The sequence below is a fragment of the Schistocerca americana genome, chromosome 3, assembly GCF_021461395.2.
Source record: "Schistocerca americana isolate TAMUIC-IGC-003095 chromosome 3, iqSchAmer2.1, whole genome shotgun sequence".
Taxonomy (NCBI): Eukaryota; Metazoa; Arthropoda; class Insecta; order Orthoptera; family Acrididae; genus Schistocerca; species Schistocerca americana.
The window spans coordinates 989,086,060-989,104,356 of NC_060121.1; the positions used below are offsets into that span (position 1 = coordinate 989,086,060).

General features: G+C 36.8%; 1 protein-coding gene across 1 annotated transcript in view; it reads right to left on the bottom strand.

Moving 5' to 3' along the window:
* LOC124605633 (dedicator of cytokinesis protein 1) overlaps positions 1-18,297 on the bottom strand; it is a 460,559-nt gene that overhangs the window by 227,429 nt on the left and 214,833 nt on the right. The window contains exons 19-20 of the mRNA XM_047137451.1: positions 6,939-7,132; positions 3,553-3,785 (exon numbers count right to left, since the gene is read on the bottom strand). Of these exons, the coding sequence (XP_046993407.1) occupies positions 3,553-3,785; positions 6,939-7,132 (427 nt within the window). The remainder of the gene's footprint in view (positions 1-3,552; positions 3,786-6,938; positions 7,133-18,297) is intronic.

Genomic DNA, 18,297 nt, shown 5'->3' on the forward strand with positions numbered 1-18,297 from the left:
CCTTTTTGCAGTTTCTTCAGTTTCAATCTGCAGTTCATAACCAATAGATTGTGGTCAGAATCCACATCTGCCCCTGGAAATGTCTTACAATTTAAAACCTGGTTCCTAAATCTCTGTCTTACCATTATATAATCTATCTGATACCTTTTAGTATCTCCAGGATTCTTCCAGGTATACAACCTTCTTTTATGATTCTTGAACCAAGTGTTAGTTATGATTAAGTTATGCTCTGTGCAAAATTCTACAAGGCGGCTTCATCTTTCATTCCTTCCCCCCAATCCGTATTCACCTACTATGTTTCCTTCTCTCCCTTTTCCTACTGATGAATTCCAGTCACCCATGACTATTAAATTTTCGTCTCCCTTCACTACCTGAATAATTTCTTTTATCTCGTCATACATTTCATCTACTTCTTCATCATCTGCAGAGCTAGTTGGCATATAAACTTGTACTACTGTCGTAGGCATGGGCTTTGTGTCTATCTTGGCCACAATAATGCGTTCACTATGCTGTTTGTAGTAGCTAACCCGCACTCCTATTTTTTTATTCATTATTAAACCTACTCCTGCATTACCCCTATTTGATTTTGTATTTACAACCCTGTAATCACCAGACCAAAAGTCTTGTTCCTCCCACCACCGAACTTCACTAATTCCCACTATATCTAACTTTAACCTATCCATTTCCCTTTTTAAATTTTCTAACCTACCTGCCCGATTAAGGGATCTGACATTCCACGCTCCGATCCGCAGAACACCAGTTTTCTTTCTCCTGATAACGACGTCCTCCTGAGTAGTCCCCGCCCGGAGATCCAAATGGGGGACTATTTTACCTCCGGAATATTTTACCCAAGAGGACGCCATCATCATTTAATCATACAGTAAAGCTGCATGTCCTCGGGAAAAAATACGGCTGTAGTTTCCCCTTGCTTTCAGCCGTTCGCAGTACCAGCGCAGCAGGGCCGTTTTGGTTAATGTTACAATGCCATATCAGTCAATCATCCAGACTGTTGCCCCTGCAACTACTGAAAAGGCTGCTGCCCCTCTTCAGGAACCACATGTTTGTCTGGCCTCTCAACAGATACCCCTCCGTTGTGGTTGCACCTACGGTATGGCCATCTGTATCGCTGAGGCACGCAAGCCTCCCCACCAACGGCAAGGTCCATGGTTCATGAGGGGAGGCTAAGTATAGTGTCTTACTGAAATTACTGAAGAATGTTTGCATCAAATTGCCCATCATGTATACACTGAGCAGTTTGCTAACTATTATTTTGTTTTTTACGAAAATGACCCATCACTTGCTATTGATGTTCATTCAGTCTTATTTGCTGATGATACATCAGTTCTAATTGAAAATGAGGTATCTGAAAATATTCCAGAAAAAGCCAAAAATACTTTAAAAAAACACGAATCTTGGTTCTATCAAAATGGACTAAAACTAAATGTAACTAAAACTAAAATGACGCAATTTGAAGTTAATTCAGTAGAAAGGACTGAAATAAAGATAACTTGCAATGATCCGGATATCACAGAAGCAAACCACGTGAAGTTCTTAGGCCTAAATCTTGACAAAAATTTAAACTGGAAGGTACACATAGATTACTTAGCAAATAAACTGAACAACTTAGTATTTGTAATGTGTATTTTGTCAGGTGCCACAAACATGGATACCAGAAAGATAGTTTATCACTGCTACTTCGAGTCAGTTATTTGTTATGGCATAATCTTCTGGGGAAATTCAGCAAATGTCACTAGGCTCCTAGTATTACAAAAGAAAGTAATTAGAAAGATGTGTGTTGCAAAAAAAATGGGAATCCTGTCTACCACTGTTAAAGGATTTAAAAATACTATCTATCCCCTCACTTCACATATATGAGATGGTGGTGTTCCTATAAAAAAAAAAAAAAAATCAATATACACTAGACACTTTCCGTTTTGACTACAACTACAGCACTCGCCACAGAGATAACTTCAAACTTCCAACACACCGTTTAAAACTTTATGCCCAAACGCCAGAGTATATGGGGTTAAAAATTTTCAATAAAATAAAAGGCAGTAATACATTTAAGATGGAGCATGGTTCACTGAAAAGATTGCTCTTTACTCTTCTGGTGGAAAAGTGTTATTATTCTGTCGATGAATTCATTGAGGACAGCTTCACAGTCTGAACAGAGGGATTGTATTACATGTATTATTTTATGTACATGTGTAGCTGTAACTTAGAAATGTAAAATATAATGTAAACTTTTGTATTTCTCTTAAAAAAGTGAAAAAAGATCCTTTTGTAAACCTTGACATGTCTCCTGTACATCAAATCAAATGATTTGAAAATTGTATGTAATGAGATGAATAAATCACATATCACATATGGCACATAGTTTCTTGCTCTAACAAATTTTGCTCGGTTCTGAAAATATTTCGTGGTAAAACTGGCTATAACATGAAAACAATGTCATTGTACAACAAGATACTGACTGTTTATACTTAAATAGCAAACAACTATTATCCTAAGAAGTGAATTAACTGACTCTGAGCTAACCGCATGTGGAAATTCTGTGTTTTTAGGTAGCAATAATATCAAAGATCTACAACTTCACAGAATTAAACAGCCCTAAGTTGTGTTTTCTTCTCTGAAGTTGTCTTTTTTTATGCAACTGTCATCCCATAATGGTTGCTTCGGAAATTTTATATGGAAAAAAACTGAAGTATGCTATCGTGATAAGCTACTTATCATCCCTTCTGGTTAACATAACCACAATATCTTGCATAAAACATATGTTGACCATCTTCTGCCGAATACATTTCAGTCAGGGAGAATAGACAATGCTTGTACCTCTGATGGTTAAAAGCAGTTATGGCTTATGTATTGGTCTTTTCGACTTCTTTGTAAGATCAATAACGTAAAGTTCGCAGACTGAAACTTTAGTTAATATTATAACTACAATTCTAGTAGGGAGGGGAAAAAAATAGAAAAGGCAACTGGTCTCCAACAGCCAATATATGTAAAGCAAACTGTAAATTGGGAAAATTCAGGGCCAGTTTAAGACCCAAGTGACACAAGGGGGCACTTAGGGTGCCAAGCTGAGAGAGGTGTCTGAAGTGTCACAACTGTAAGATTTCTATACACTACAAAACACAACTAGTTACAGGGGGTACAAGGGATGCCCCAGTGAAAGATTTGTACGCAGTTAGTAAAGAGAAATGATATGTTTGAGGGGAAAAGGGATGGGGGGAGGGGGTAAATGATAAGTCGCTTGTGTGGAAAAATGTTCCCAAAATGACCCTAGGATGAAGATACGCAACTTGAAAACTCATCAAATACTGCTGCAGATAAATGGCTCCTTATCATCATTAGTGCTTACTTGCTACTTATGTATAACGTCAATACAATATAATAAAGGATGTTAACTATCATTTGAAGAGGTACTTTTGCTTTAAATCAGTTGTGAGCCTTTTAAATTTTCTTTTATAGATGTTATTCATGCTACCTAACCATAATGCACTGAATTAGTTACAGTGCATCAATCATAAATCAAATATGAATCATACTTACCTAAATTAAACCACATGCTGCGTATTTCAAATCCTGTCTCTCGCCTCATATCTTTATACCGGGCTACAATACGTGATCGCTTATTCTGCGAGAAGCTGTCTAGTTGCAAGGCTGGCTGGGTCAAGAAAGTAATAGCACAATGGAAAAAGTTATTCCAAGCCTGATGTTCAAATGGTTGAGAAAAATAATCTCGAATTGTGTGAGAGAAGAAGCGAAGAGACTTCAGAATAACACTGAAACAAAATATTTGAAAGTAAATTATGGTAACACAATTTTAAACAGAGTCATAATTTCACTACCAATAATGTTAGTAATGATACATAGTTAAGCATTGGGACATTTCTCTGGCTTGAAATAAGTCAACAGCTTTTTCAACATCATCCAAATTATGAGACCAACAATAAATATTAAAACCAAATATATCAAAGTACGAGCTTTTAAAATTTTCTTTTATACATGTTTTTCATCGTACCTCACCACAATGCAACTGTTCACAACATAATCAAAATATGAAAGCTTTCCATAATGAACTGAATTATCCATAATGCACTGAATTAGTTACAGTGCATCAATTTCAAACTGGATTGGAAAATAACTGAAGCACACATTAATTAAGAAAGAGAAAATCAGAGTCTAACTGTTCTAACTTTTATGAGGGCATGGTGAAAAGTTATTAGCCTGGCACAAAGGTAGCACTAATATCAATGAAACTACATGTTTGCTTCACTGGTATAGATTGTGCAATAATGTCAGTCATGTCAGATTAATCTATAGAATAGTTTTATTTGCAAGACATTTTCAAGTGATGATGATCTGTCTCTTTCAATCAAATAGATTAACTAGAACCCTATCACCCTAAATTTATATTTTTGTGCACTGTTTCTGCTAATGAAAACTCATTCGAATCTGGTGAAGTTTTACAAGGAGTGTGGTCCTTCAGATATCTGTCCTCACCATGGTCGTACTTCTCTTGAATATGACCCATGCGAAGCACATCCCAAAACTGCAACCATGAATGAAAATACGAAGTATGGGCACATTGTGTCATTGTACTATCAGCAATTACAACAGTGAGAAAAAGCCTGCATTGAGGAAGGAAAAAGAAAGAAAGACACACAGAAATAGACAGACACAGAGAGAGAGAGAGAGAGAGAGAGAGAGAGAGAGAGAGAGAGAGAGAGAGAGAGAGAGAGAGAGTTTCACCAGGAAAGTACACCCACTCTCAGAGGAGCTTTGCCAATAGAAAAATTGAGTAATTTGAAGCGCAAATTTTTAAGTCTCCACCCATTTATTTCCACATTAAAATATATTTGCAATAAAGACTAATAATGAGATTACGACAGCTACAGATAAGTATTTTGTAGATCATCCAGATTGGAACTCAGAATGGGATATACACACAGAAAAAATATTGCACAAAATGCACTGACATAAAAACGGACTACGTTGAAAAACTGCTTTTTTCAGCCTACAAAACAGTCTTTCACTGAAAACTTTTCACCTTACCATCACAATTAGATTTAAAGGAGGAGGAATAGGATCAAGGTAAAGACAGGGTAGGTTTTTATAGATGTTGACGGGAAGGTAGAAATCACTTCCCATCCTAAATCATAAAGGACACAAAGTGCAGGAAAGGAGAACAAAGAAATTATGAGCTAAGAGCTGAGACACAGGTTCTATGTTAGAACGAACATAAGATTAAGTCAAACCTATGATTTGCAAGCTCAAACTTCGTTATGTAATAAGCCAAAAAATATTTACTACCACTTGGATTACTGGCTCAGCATGAGTTTTATTTTAACATTTGTGGAATGAGATTTTATAAGGAAACAATAAACAACTTAAAGCTTGCACCAGTAAGAATGGTGTAAAATGTAGGACGACCCCACCAACAGGCTTATGCCAGGCAGATAACGTAGGAAGCCTCATGAAAAAGCATACACATACTGAACAGCTGTATTGTCTTAATCAATGTCTTTCAAAAAAAATAGTGAGGCCAGAAAAAATGTCTTTGATAATTTCAACATCCTACAAATTCTGGACAAATTCTTAGCAAAACACTTGACAGAGAAGCTGCCATAATATGTTCATAAACATACCCGACTATGAGCTTCATACACACAAATGGAATGCAAAAATGTTAATTTTGAGGAAAAAAAAAATACATTTTCCAAAGATGGTAATCACATCAAAAAGTTTGGACCATTATCTAAAGCTCAATAACAACACAAAGAACTTTAATTTAAATACTAGTTTATGTATATCAATTCCTTTATACAAAACATCACAGGAGTCACATCAGCAAGTTAGTCATCTAATAGGTCTCAGTCACTGATAGTAAACTGTTCTTTGTATGTAATAAGAGACATTTGTTTTCAAAGTCATGCAGAGATTTAGAAAATGCAGCCCTATCAAAGATATGAATTTAGTGAAATTTCTATCTCAATGCTCTTAGCTCATGCAATCTAAAAACAATGTACATTACTGACACCGACACATTTCTGCCCTGCCGCCTGTCTATCAATCAATTTAATGTACTTTCAACAGGGAAGTCATAAAGTCAAATAGCTATTTTTACAAAGATGGAAGAAGAAATTTACTGACATTGTTCAAAGGCATTTTCCTTGAAAAATTTGAAGAAACTATGGAAATGTGAATTAAAGTGATCTAGACTCCTACTTCAAAATTTCATTCAAAAAACTGTGTCCCAAGACCATGTAACCCCATTTCAAACACGCCAAAGAAAGTAACAGCTTTCGCCAGCAGTGACTGAACAGAATACGCAACAATAATGACACTTGTAAAAGCCTTCCATATTCCCTATTCTGAGCATTTGCAAACTGTTGGATAAGAGATCTGACGACACACACAATCTCTGTGCATGAGCAACACCAATAGACATAAGTAACAGCACAAGATCACAATAATTCAATTCTATAGTACTAAGGAGAAACAGTTAATGGATTATAAGCACACCTCTAGAACTAATTCACTCTCTGTATATTCCAAATATGAAAGACAAGAAATACAATTCTTTAATTATTCGAGTTGTACACTTCATTTCAAATAAACATTTCATTTTTAGTCTTATTAACATGAGACAGTGGTCATTACAATAAAGAAAATTCCGGAATAGAAACGTCAAATTAGGAAGCAATCACTCACCAGCAGATGAATGACGAGTGGTACATACACATACCTTAAGCTCAGAAAATAACACTAATAAATAAGTGCGTGCGCGTGCGCACTCCCATTTATGTGTTGATGCATCCGTGCACCTATGTGCCACTCATCATTCGCCCGTGGCTGGGGAATGATTACTTTTTCTTCTTTCTTTTTCTTTGTTATATGCTTTTCTAGAGCAATCCTTAGTTGATATATTTTACCTGTTTTGTAACATTATCATTTCACTCCAGTCTTTTGTATACACAGGCCTTGATACTAAATCTTTAAACACAAGCAAGATTTCCATTAAGAAATCCATAAGGTCTGTCTTGGTTTGGAAATGTGAAATGTAAACTTCGAAGTGGTGAGCTTTCATCTGACGAAATATAGAAATCATCACAGCAACTAAATTGCCCTGAAATAAAGAAATTAAGTTATTAGATTCAAGTTATTAATAAATTGTGAGATATGACCTAGCAATGCAGTCTTCAATTTTTGTCTGTGAAATTGAACTGCATTCTGGGGGGGGGGGGGGGGATTTCTTTTTCGCCCAAATATCACAGACCACTCACTGCACAGGTAACCCCTTAAATGAACACTATCAGCTATAGAAATATACTGCTTTTGACAACAACGAACAAATATGCAGAACAATGAAACACTGAGATGCAATAAAATAAATGTTACTATCCAGTAGAATAATTCATAAATGACAACCTGAAAATTTGTGTGGGAGAGAGAGCAAGTATTTAGGACTGTTAATTTTTAAAAGTTTGGTACTTTTGAAGAAAAATTATTAATTGGTTAATTAAGTAATTATTAAGTACCATATACTATATTACTGACTTTATAAGGAAAATTGCTAATCAGTTTTTGTGATTTGACAAGTCTCCTGAACATCAAGTCAATGGCTAGAAATTGTATGTTACGAGACAAACTTCTATTCTATAGCTTGTTTTACTAATTCTCAAATTTCATGTCTTGGGAAAGAAAGACACAGCAAATATATAATTATTTCAAAAATGTATTGGTGACTTCAATGCCAATGTCAGGAAGCAGCAAATCACCTAATATATAAACTGGAGAACTGGTAAGTTTAATTTAATAATGGAATTTGTTGCTTTTTTCCAAATTCATGTGGCAGGAGCAATTGAGAGACTCTGCTACTTAACAGAATATTCTTTATTTCTGCAGTCATACCACAGCTGCTTCACAATTTTTTACAGGTATTACAAATCTACCTTAATAGCTACAGTGGACCCTTGATCACCTAGACTGAATTGGATAATCTGGAAATTTAGAACAAAATTGGAAAGGCATGGGATAAATGCCGTAAACACACAAGCATTATTGTTCTTTACTTGAAGCAGATAAATTATCATTATTTTCAGATAATTTTGACGATGTTTTAAATGAATAAATTGAAACACATGTGGTGAAATAAGTACACACTTTCCTGTAGTTGCAAAGATGGATTGGAAGTAAGTTTTAATAACTTAGATGAAGTTGGGACAAATTCAAGGTTGGGACAATCAGTTCTTTTCCAGCTGTGCTTAATTGTGTGCCTCCATGGGTACCTATGCACTGGCACACATGTAAAGGTCTGGGATTCAATATTCAGATGAGCTAAACAGTTCTATTCCTTGAGTTAAAGTCTGTGGTGAGAGTGAGAGAGAGAGAGAGAGAGAGAGAGAGAGAGAGAGAGAGAGAGAGAATGCTGCCACTATAGTCGAGTCAGTTTAAGGTGATCCCTGACAGTTGCAGAGGGCTGGGCAGCAGCTTCGCGCACCCACTTCAACTACTCATGTAGTGAGATTCTGTAAACACCTCTTTGGCAATGCATCAGTCATGTCACAGCTCCATAGATGGCCATTGTTTTCATCTGCAGCCATTTGCACTTCATAGCTGAAAGCTGGCAACAACACTGTCAAGCTGTCAGGGATCGTCTTATGGTGACTTGACTACAGGATTTTTTCTTCTCGTGTCACTTATTGCTTCTCTCAGATCTGGATATTACTTTCACATGTGAAAAATGCTAAGAATATGAGTTGGGATAGATTGCTACTCATCACACAGATAAAACGTTTATTGGCAGACAGACATATCTAAAAGTAGGCTAAGTTATTGGACAAAGTCCTTCATCAGATTTAGAAAAGCACACACCTTGATAAACACTAAACTCACGCGCACCATTCATACCCTGAAATGTGAAGTAGCTTCCCCACCATCTCCCCACACCTCCCCTCCCTACACAGTATTACACTACCAACTCAAACTATGCAATATCCTTATGTGACCCTAATCCACTCCTGTTCCCAACCCCTTGCCTCATGGCACTCACCCCTGCAATAAACCTAGATGCAAGACCTTTCCCATATGTCCTCCCACTCCATCTGTCACAGTCATCTCCTACCACAGCGAACCCAGGGCCAACTGTGGAACCAGCCATGTGATCTACCAACTTAGTGTGGTGTCACCGCCAGACACCACACTTGCTAGGTGGTAGCCTTTAAATCGGCCGCGGTCCATTAGTATACGTCGGACCCGTGTGTCGCCACTGTCAGTGATTGCAGACCGAGCACCACCACACGGCAGGTCTAGAGAGACTGACTAGCACTCGCCCCAGTTGTACAGCCGACTTAGCCAGAGATGGATCACTGACAACTACGCTCTCATTTGCCGAGATGATAGTTAGCATAGCCTTCAGCTACGTCATTTGCTACGACCTAGCAAGGCGCCATAGCATCTGATATTGATATTATTTTATGAAGCATGTACCGTCAAGAGCGATGTACACCAATTGTGGATTAAAGTTAAGTATTATATCAACTACGTACTTTATTTGCTACTATTAATTCCCTTAACTGTTCCAGACCTCACGCCAGTCAGCGTGTAATTAAACGCGTGCATTTCGGCCTCCTCTAGCAACACAGTGTTGGCTCTTCTGCCAACACTACACTTAGCAATGTCCATTTGAATGGTCACTGCTGAACAGTGGCCAAGAGACAGTTATACCACCCACTTGCTGAACATGACCTGTAAAATGATGTGCTTCATTTTACCGACTGCTTCACAGTCTGTGCCATCTGGATTCTTCCCAATAAAAATGGTTTTTCTGAACTGCGCACGTGGTAGCTCCTCTACAACGTATGATTCATTCCCGTAATCCCCCAGTCCTCTACCTTTTACTAGTCCCTGTCTTTCACTTACCTATCACCTTCCCTGATCCTGTTCCAATATCACATGCACCTTCTAGGTGCACCTAGCAGCTCTATCCTGTCCCCACCACATTCCTGCAGGTTCCCACAGGCAGCACTAGCATCTTCCCCTACCCCTACCCTTCTATCCCTTCCCATCCTCAGACAGGCCTCTTTCTTACCCTTATTGCTCACCGCAACTAGACTGCTGTTCACATTAGAGGCAGTTGTGGTTGGGCCTTATTGTCCAATGACAGAGGGCAGGCATGTGTGAATTGGGCTTGAGTGAAAGTGAACAATGACTTTGCCCGAAAAGTTATATATTTCTAGCATTATCTTTTATTTTGCCTGCCTGTGACTCAACACCACCTCTATGTGGGGACTAGCAATCTTATCATTTCCATATTAAATGCCTCATTAGGCAGTCTAGTACACTCAGCATCTTGCACTATCGAAAAACAAGATTAGATCGTGATTTGTCAGACCACACTACATACTAGGGTTGCCACATCTCCCATATTTTATGGGGTCTTCCATATTTTACCCATGTTAATGTTATCCCTCATGTTTCATATAGTTTTACTTATTTATTTATGCTAATATTTCCATATATATGATATAATCCATAGCTATGACCCTATGAAAGTAGTTGTAATTAAATATTTTAAGTACTATCTACAGACATGAATTCCCATTAACTTTCAACCTAAGTAATTTCAAAATGTAAACATTTTAGAAAACCCTCATTATTTACATATACTTTTGTGCACAGTTGTATATAATTGCCTTCTTAATGAAAAACATAACACTAATGCCATGATGGGACTTTCTTGCCCATCATTTCCAAAATCTTCCATCTTTTTAGTTTGAAAGGCAAAGCTACTACATATGTCCAGACAGCTACTGCCCAGTTTGTGCGTTTTTTGACCCATTGAAAGTATTCAGTTACATGTGCCATTGAAAGCAATGGCCTTTGCATGTTACCTGTCTCCAAATGTCCACTGAGTGCAGTTTGTTCCACCATGATTGCTCACAAAGTATTCAAAATGGAATAGCATTCACTGAAGGCAGCAATTCCCATTAGGTTTCATGCTGATTGTCATTGACAAGGTGTGACATTTGTCTCCGGTCCCCACCAGCTAGGATGTCTTTATGGTCACTGTTCTTATGCCATGTTACATGGTTGTGAGTGGTACACCATTCCTTGTAGACACATTTGGACAATTCACGTTGATACACAAACAAACTGGGCAACTTTGTTCATAGTATGGTCATCGGTTTGTATAAACTCCATATTATCTTTCTGGCATTCTGTCACATATTCATTATTGGTCAATTTTTCAGTGTTTATTCCATTAGACTGATTAACACATACATACCACATCACTGCATTGACTTATGTCAGCAGTGGAGGGTAAATGATTGCTTAGTAAAAGTTCTGCACCACCTATAGTGTTACACAGTGAACAGTTTGCTCTTTTAAGAGGATATCTAATATTTTTGCAGTGAGCTAATAAGATGCATAATACTTGGCTTGCTATTTTTCTCTCTCCCCCCCCCCCCCCCCCCCCCCCCCCGTTTTCAGTCAACTGCGATTGACATAACTCCACATACTGACAAAGCACTTGGAAAACCAAATGTTTGAAGTTGGTTAAGTGATGTGCAAAAAACATCAGTATTCCAGTATCCACTTTCGAACTATGTCATTTTCTCTAAATAAAATTGCATTAGTGTGGTTTCTAGGCCTTGTGTTGCTTTTAAAAATAATTCCTAGGCATTTATTTTTTGTGTGGCTAATTATATGTAACAAACTTAACATGTAGTAATACATACAAATAATTTTTGTAAAAACAACAATACATGTCACATGAATACAGGATCAGTAGGCATTACTGGAATCATCATAATTTAGCCCATATCTGTAAAATAAGCCATTACAACATGCTTGTCCACAGCGTGATTGTCCATTCAGATGAGCAGGAAGGGATAGGAAGGAAAGGCAGAGAAAATTGCCTGTGTGTCACAACTTTATTTTTTTATTTTACCAAGATATTTGTCCGATGATACTGATATCACTGGTGCTTCACTGATTCTGTAATCTTGTGAGAGTTCTAGACGTAATCTTTCACTTTCCTGTAGAGTGGGTGCTGCAAACTTTCTGACTAATTATAACTGTGTATCAAAGCAACAATTGAATCCATATCATTGCTGTTCCACTCAAAGCACTCTGAATAGTTCCCCATAACTGCTGAAGCCTGCATTCATTTGAATCTGCTTACTGTAGTCAAGCCTTCGTTTCCCTCCACAAATTTTACCCTACACATTTATCTCCATGGCCAAATTGGTGGATCTTTTATGCTTTTAGCCAAGCTGTGCAACAAATTTCTTTTTTTACAAAATTCGATTAACCATTTCTTCATTAGCACAACTGTGCTGCAGAATGGAAATTCCTTCTGGAGATATCTTCACTAATTATTTGATCTATCAATCTAATCTTCAGCACTCTCCTGTGGCATCTAATTTCAAAAGCTTTTATTTTCTTCTTGTGTGAATTGTTTGTTTCTCAAGACACTTTGACCTTTGGAAAAATTTTTCTAACATTTAAATTTATATTTGATGTTAGCAAATTTCTCTTTTGCAGAATATTTCTCTTGCTACTGTCCCTCTACATTTTATGTCCTCTCTACCTTGGTCATCATCAGTTATTTTGCTGCTCAAATTGCAAAACTTGTCTATTGCTTTTAGTGAATGTAGACATAATTTACATAACTTAATAATGGCTATGAAATAACAAAGTAAAATTAATCTCGGTAGCAGAATAAACATTACAGAGTAATTTTAGGGGAGAGTTCTCCAACCATGGTGGTACTACTATCTTTGTGAAAGAGCAGATAAATTTCTGCATTGTCAATACAGAGGCTAAGATAAGATAAGATAAGATAAGATTCTGACCTTCCTATTATTAAATTGTCGGAATGTATTTCCATAATTATTAACATTTATCTCATGGAAATCTGTCAGTCTCCATGTGCAAACTACCGCACCAATATGTTAAATATGATGCCAGTGCTTTGTAGCGATTGCAACATTTTTTCAAAAGACAGCAATGAAAGAGAGATACTTTAATAAATGTGACCAACACATTCAATGTCATCCTCACAATATACTGCCCAGCAAGATCAACATTTTTGTACAGATTCATCACTGACCAAACATTTATCATGAATAAAAGCTACAAATTCAGGGATTGTAGTTGTTAGGGGGCAAAATTGGAAAAGCATTTTCATTCAGAACAAGGTTGACAGCTTGTACAACAGTTTTAATAATTTCCTTCATAATTTTAATATAGCATTTCCTAATGGAATAAAAACATTAAAATCTTTGAACAATACTAATTGTGTAACTAAAGGCATACAAATTTTCAGTGGGAGAAACAGATTTCTGCAGCACTGTTATAAAAATATAGAGAAAGTGTACAAAATAATCTACGATAGAGAAGTCAAAAAGACTAAAATTATACGGAATGACAATACTATAAGAAACTCAACATATAAAGAGATCCATGTGGAGAGATATGGAGAAAGAAAATTGTAGCTCAATACTAAAATGAAAGAATGTATCATTAACACAAAACAGCTCCAAAGCAACAGATCCAAACTCAGTTGTGAAAAAAATTTAATGATCACTTCACTAGCTAAACATCACACTCATGTTAACTATGAAGTACCAGTCCCACATTCTCCTGTAAATTGGTGATCTCAAAAGCCTCTATGTAAGCACATGAAAACATAAGAAAAATTAAATCATTAAGTAGTAAAATATCACTTGGCCTTGATGGAGTACCTGACTTCAGATTAAAAGCATGTGCTCACCACATAGCAATACCATTGGTAAAACTTTTCAGCCTCTCTTTAGAAACTAGTTTCTTTCCAGATGTTCTGAAAATAGAAAAAGTTTCACCAAAGCTAATAAAAGGTTATTCTGATAAACCAAACTACTGATTGGAGTCACAGTTAAGTTCCTTTTCAAAAATTCTTACCGTCCAACAACACGGTTTCAGAAAGTCTAAATATACACTAATAGCAATTTTTCAATTCTTTGATTGTACTTTGAAATTGTTCAACCAATACAAAATACCTGCTGATATTTTCTTTGGCCTTCCAAAAGCCTTCAATATCTGGGACCACAAAATCTAGGCGTAACCTGTGTAGCACATAGCTAGTTGTGTTCATATCTAAAAGACCATAAACTTCAGTATGAGATTAACATTCTGAATAAAACAAGAAACAATTCTTTCCTTTCACGTGAATTTCCTTCTTATCCTGTCCAGTAAGTCTTTCCCGAACCGGGATTCTGGGCGACTTTTCCGAACTCTGTCCCTTTCCCTAAATCTCTCCAGCCCTTTTCCTTCACTCCTCTTCCTTTCCCTTCAACCCTTCTGCCAGAAGAAGGAGCCACTGGCTCCGAAAGCTCACGTACGTGAAACTTTTTTTTTAATATGTGTGTTCTCCTGCCACTGCGTGGTGACTTGAATTTTTAGGTAATACTGTCAAAAATTGATTATTTTTTGTTGGAATAAAATACAGTGTATTCAGGACTCTGTGTTAGTACTGCTACTATTCTTGATTTATGTAGATGACCTTGTCGAATGTATGAGAGCTCCCAAAAACATAGATGATGCCTGCATACTCCTCGCTGAATCCAGCCCAGAAACCTTTCAGTCAACAGTAAAAAGTTCTATAAAAATACTTTCAGAGTGGTTCGCCAAAATCAAATTCATTGTAAATACTGTAAAAACTGTATGTGTCAACTTTCATTTATTTCTACCAGCTAGCCAAAAACAAATATTTCTATCATCTAGCCAAAAACAAATTCACTGTAAATACTGTAAAAACTGTATGTATCAACTTTAATTTATTTCCATTATCAAGCCAAATTTATATTCAAGCAAGATTAAAAGCTGATCCTTCAGAAAATGTGTGTCAAATTTTTTTGCATTTATGGGTTAACAGGACTTAAAATGGGACATACATTTCAGTAAATTGTTAAAGAACTCGCATCTGTGTTTTACTAAATTCATAACACATATCTACATTTCATTCTTTTACTGCACTACCAGTTTCAATTATAAACAATCCTGGCACCAGTATCATCACAATTGGGCCATTAGTCACAAATACAGTTACAAAAATAAAATGTAAATGACAAGAACTGTAGTACTTACAAAACTCAAACAAAAACATTTTACGTATTTTGTTTGAGTTTTGTAAATACTACAGTGTATTGCTCTTGTCATTTATATTTTATTTTTGTTACTGTAGTTACACTTATGGCATCTTCAAAATTTTGTTCAAGTTTCATGGTCCCTACATTGTGCTTCTCTTGTCATTTACATTTTATTTTCATGTTTGCAGTTACACTTCTGACTCATACTCCAATTATGATGATACAGATACCAGATGGTGGCTTATAAACTGATAGTATAATAAAAGAACCAAATACAGCTTTGTGTTCAGAATTTTGTGAAAAATATTTACACTTAAGACTTCTGCCTGAAGCAAATGTTCTCATCTGTGTGCTATGGTGTAGGAACATTTAATTTTACAACAAGCAAAACAACAGTACAGTAGGCATACTATTCACAGTTCCACTCTGTGCTCTGATGTGGAATCATTTTCTGGAGACACTCACAGCATAAATGTTTTTAGCACATAAAAAAAAAGCCCTAAAGGTAATTATGGCCTTAAAAAATTGAGTCTTATAAATTTCACTTTACTGAGCTTAATGTTCTGAATGTTCCATGCTCATACATTTATGAACCTGTCTTGTTCACCACGGACTACCTCCTGGATACAGGCTGATTACTCCATAACAAGAAAGCAAACAAATATTGTACCAGAGGGCAATCAAATATACACCAAACTCGTTCCAGAACATAAGAGTATACATCAGTGATACAGAAGCTACCAGAGGAAATAAAAATTGCTAGGTATCCAATAATTAAAAAAATGTTTCTCGTGTGTAAAAGAACTTCTAATATGTAAAAATAAATGTTAGTTGAATAATTATTGATAAACTTAGACTTTAAGAATAGGTACCTAATTTCAATTTGTCTGTCCTTAAAAAATTAATGATAAAACTTCAATTGTAAAAATACGCACCTACTTATGTTCACTTCTTTTTTGCTGGTACTAAACACAACTACCCCATTTTGGCCTGCCCAGTATCAGTTGTACAAATATGTTCTATGATAAAACCAGACCAATAAAAAAAATATCAATCAAAGTGCTTCATTTCCTAATCTAATTCCCTCCTCAGAAACAGATTTAATTCAACAACATTCTGTTACCATCATTTTACTTTTGTTGATATTCATCTTATAACCTCTTTTCTAGATGCTATCCATTTTACTGAACTGTTCTTCCAAATACTTTGGCGTTCCTGACAATTACAATGACACTGACAAACCTCAAAGTTTTAATTAATTCCCTCAGAACTTAAATTCCCCTTGGTTTCATTCACAGTTTGCATCGGCCATTTATTTAGTTATGAATTTATTTCACCTGGAAAGATAAGAGACTCCAGGACCTCTCTTACTTGTAATCAGATATCCTACGTGAATCAAAATTACAATGTGTATAGCATATGAGCAACATGCACTAATAATAATAATAATAATAATAATATACAAGAAGACGGCACTAACTCCAAGATCTGGAAACTCAGATACCAAACCATCACAAAGAAAATCCATAAAATTCTCACAGAAATTATGGAATACAGAGAAAATTCCACAGGAATGGAAATGTGTGTTGATTCACCCACTCCAAAGAATGGGCGACAAGACAAACCCTAATAACCACAGAGGTATCTCGTTATTATGGGCCACAAACAAACTTCTCTCCAAGGCATTACTCAACAGATTAGAACCACAAGCAGATACAAAGATAAGTGAACACCAAGCACGCTTCAGAAAAGGAAGGTCCCGTACTAACGATAACCTGCAAAGGCTCCTGAAGGTCTCATACAACAGACACTTACAGACACCACATAGAAAATAAAATTTATGGAAGAAATCTCAGACACATTCAAGATACATACAGGAGTCAGACAAGAAGTATATGGAACTTGCAGAAATCATCTTACGCCCAATCTGAGTATAAATGATTTGGTCATGCATCCAAATGTTGGACATACAGGATGTTACAAAAAGGTACCGCTAAACTTTCAGGAAACATTCCTCACACACAAATAAAGAAAAGATGTTATGTGGACATGTGTCCAGAAACGCTTAATTTCCATGTTAGAGCTCATTTTAGTTTCGTCAGTATGTACTGTACTTCCTCGATTCACCGCCAGTTCGCCCAATTGAAGGAAGGTAATGCTGACTTCGGTGCTTGTGTTGACATGCAACTCATTGCTCTACAGTACTAGCATCAAGCACATCAGTACATAGCATTAACAGGTTAGTGTTCATCATGAACATGGTTTTGCAGTCAGAGCAATGTTTACAAATGCGGAGTTGGCAGATGCCCATTTGATGTATGGATTAGCGCAGGGCAATAGCCATGGTGCGGTACATTTGTATCGAGACAGATTTCCAGAACGAAGGTGTCCCAACAGGAAGACATTCGAAGCAACTGATCAGCGTCTTAGGGAGCACGGAACATTCCAGCCTACGACTCGCGACTGGGGAAGACCTAGAATGACGAGGACACCTGCAATGGACAAGGCAATTCTTCGTGCAGTTGACGATAACCCTAATGTCAGTGTCAGAGAAGTTGCTACTGTACAAGGTAACGTTGACCACATCACTGTATGGAGAGTGCTACGAGAGAACCAGTTGTTTCCGTACCATGTACAGCGTGTGCAGGCACTATCAGCAGCTGATTGGCCTTTTCGGGTACACTTCTGCAAATGGTTCATCCAACAATGTGTCAATCCTCATTTCAGTGCAAATGTTCTCTTTACGGATGAAGCTTCATTCCAACGTGATCAAATTGTAAATTTTCACAATCAACATGTGTGGGCTGACGAGAATCCGCACGCAATTTTGCAATCACGTCATCAACACAGATTTTCTGTGAATGTTTGGGCAGGTGTTATTGGTGATGTTTTGATTGGGCCCCATGTTTTTCCAGCTACGCTCAATGGAGCACGTTATCATGATTTCATACGGGATACTCTACCTGTGCTGCTAGAACATGTGCCTCTGCAAGTACGACACAACATGTGGTTCATGCACGATGGAGCTCCTGCACATTTCAGTCGAAGTGTTCGTACGCTTCTCAACAACAGATTCGGTGACCGATGGATTGGTAGAGATGGACCAATTCCATGGCCTCCACGCTCTCCTGACCTCAACCCTCTTGACTTTCATTTA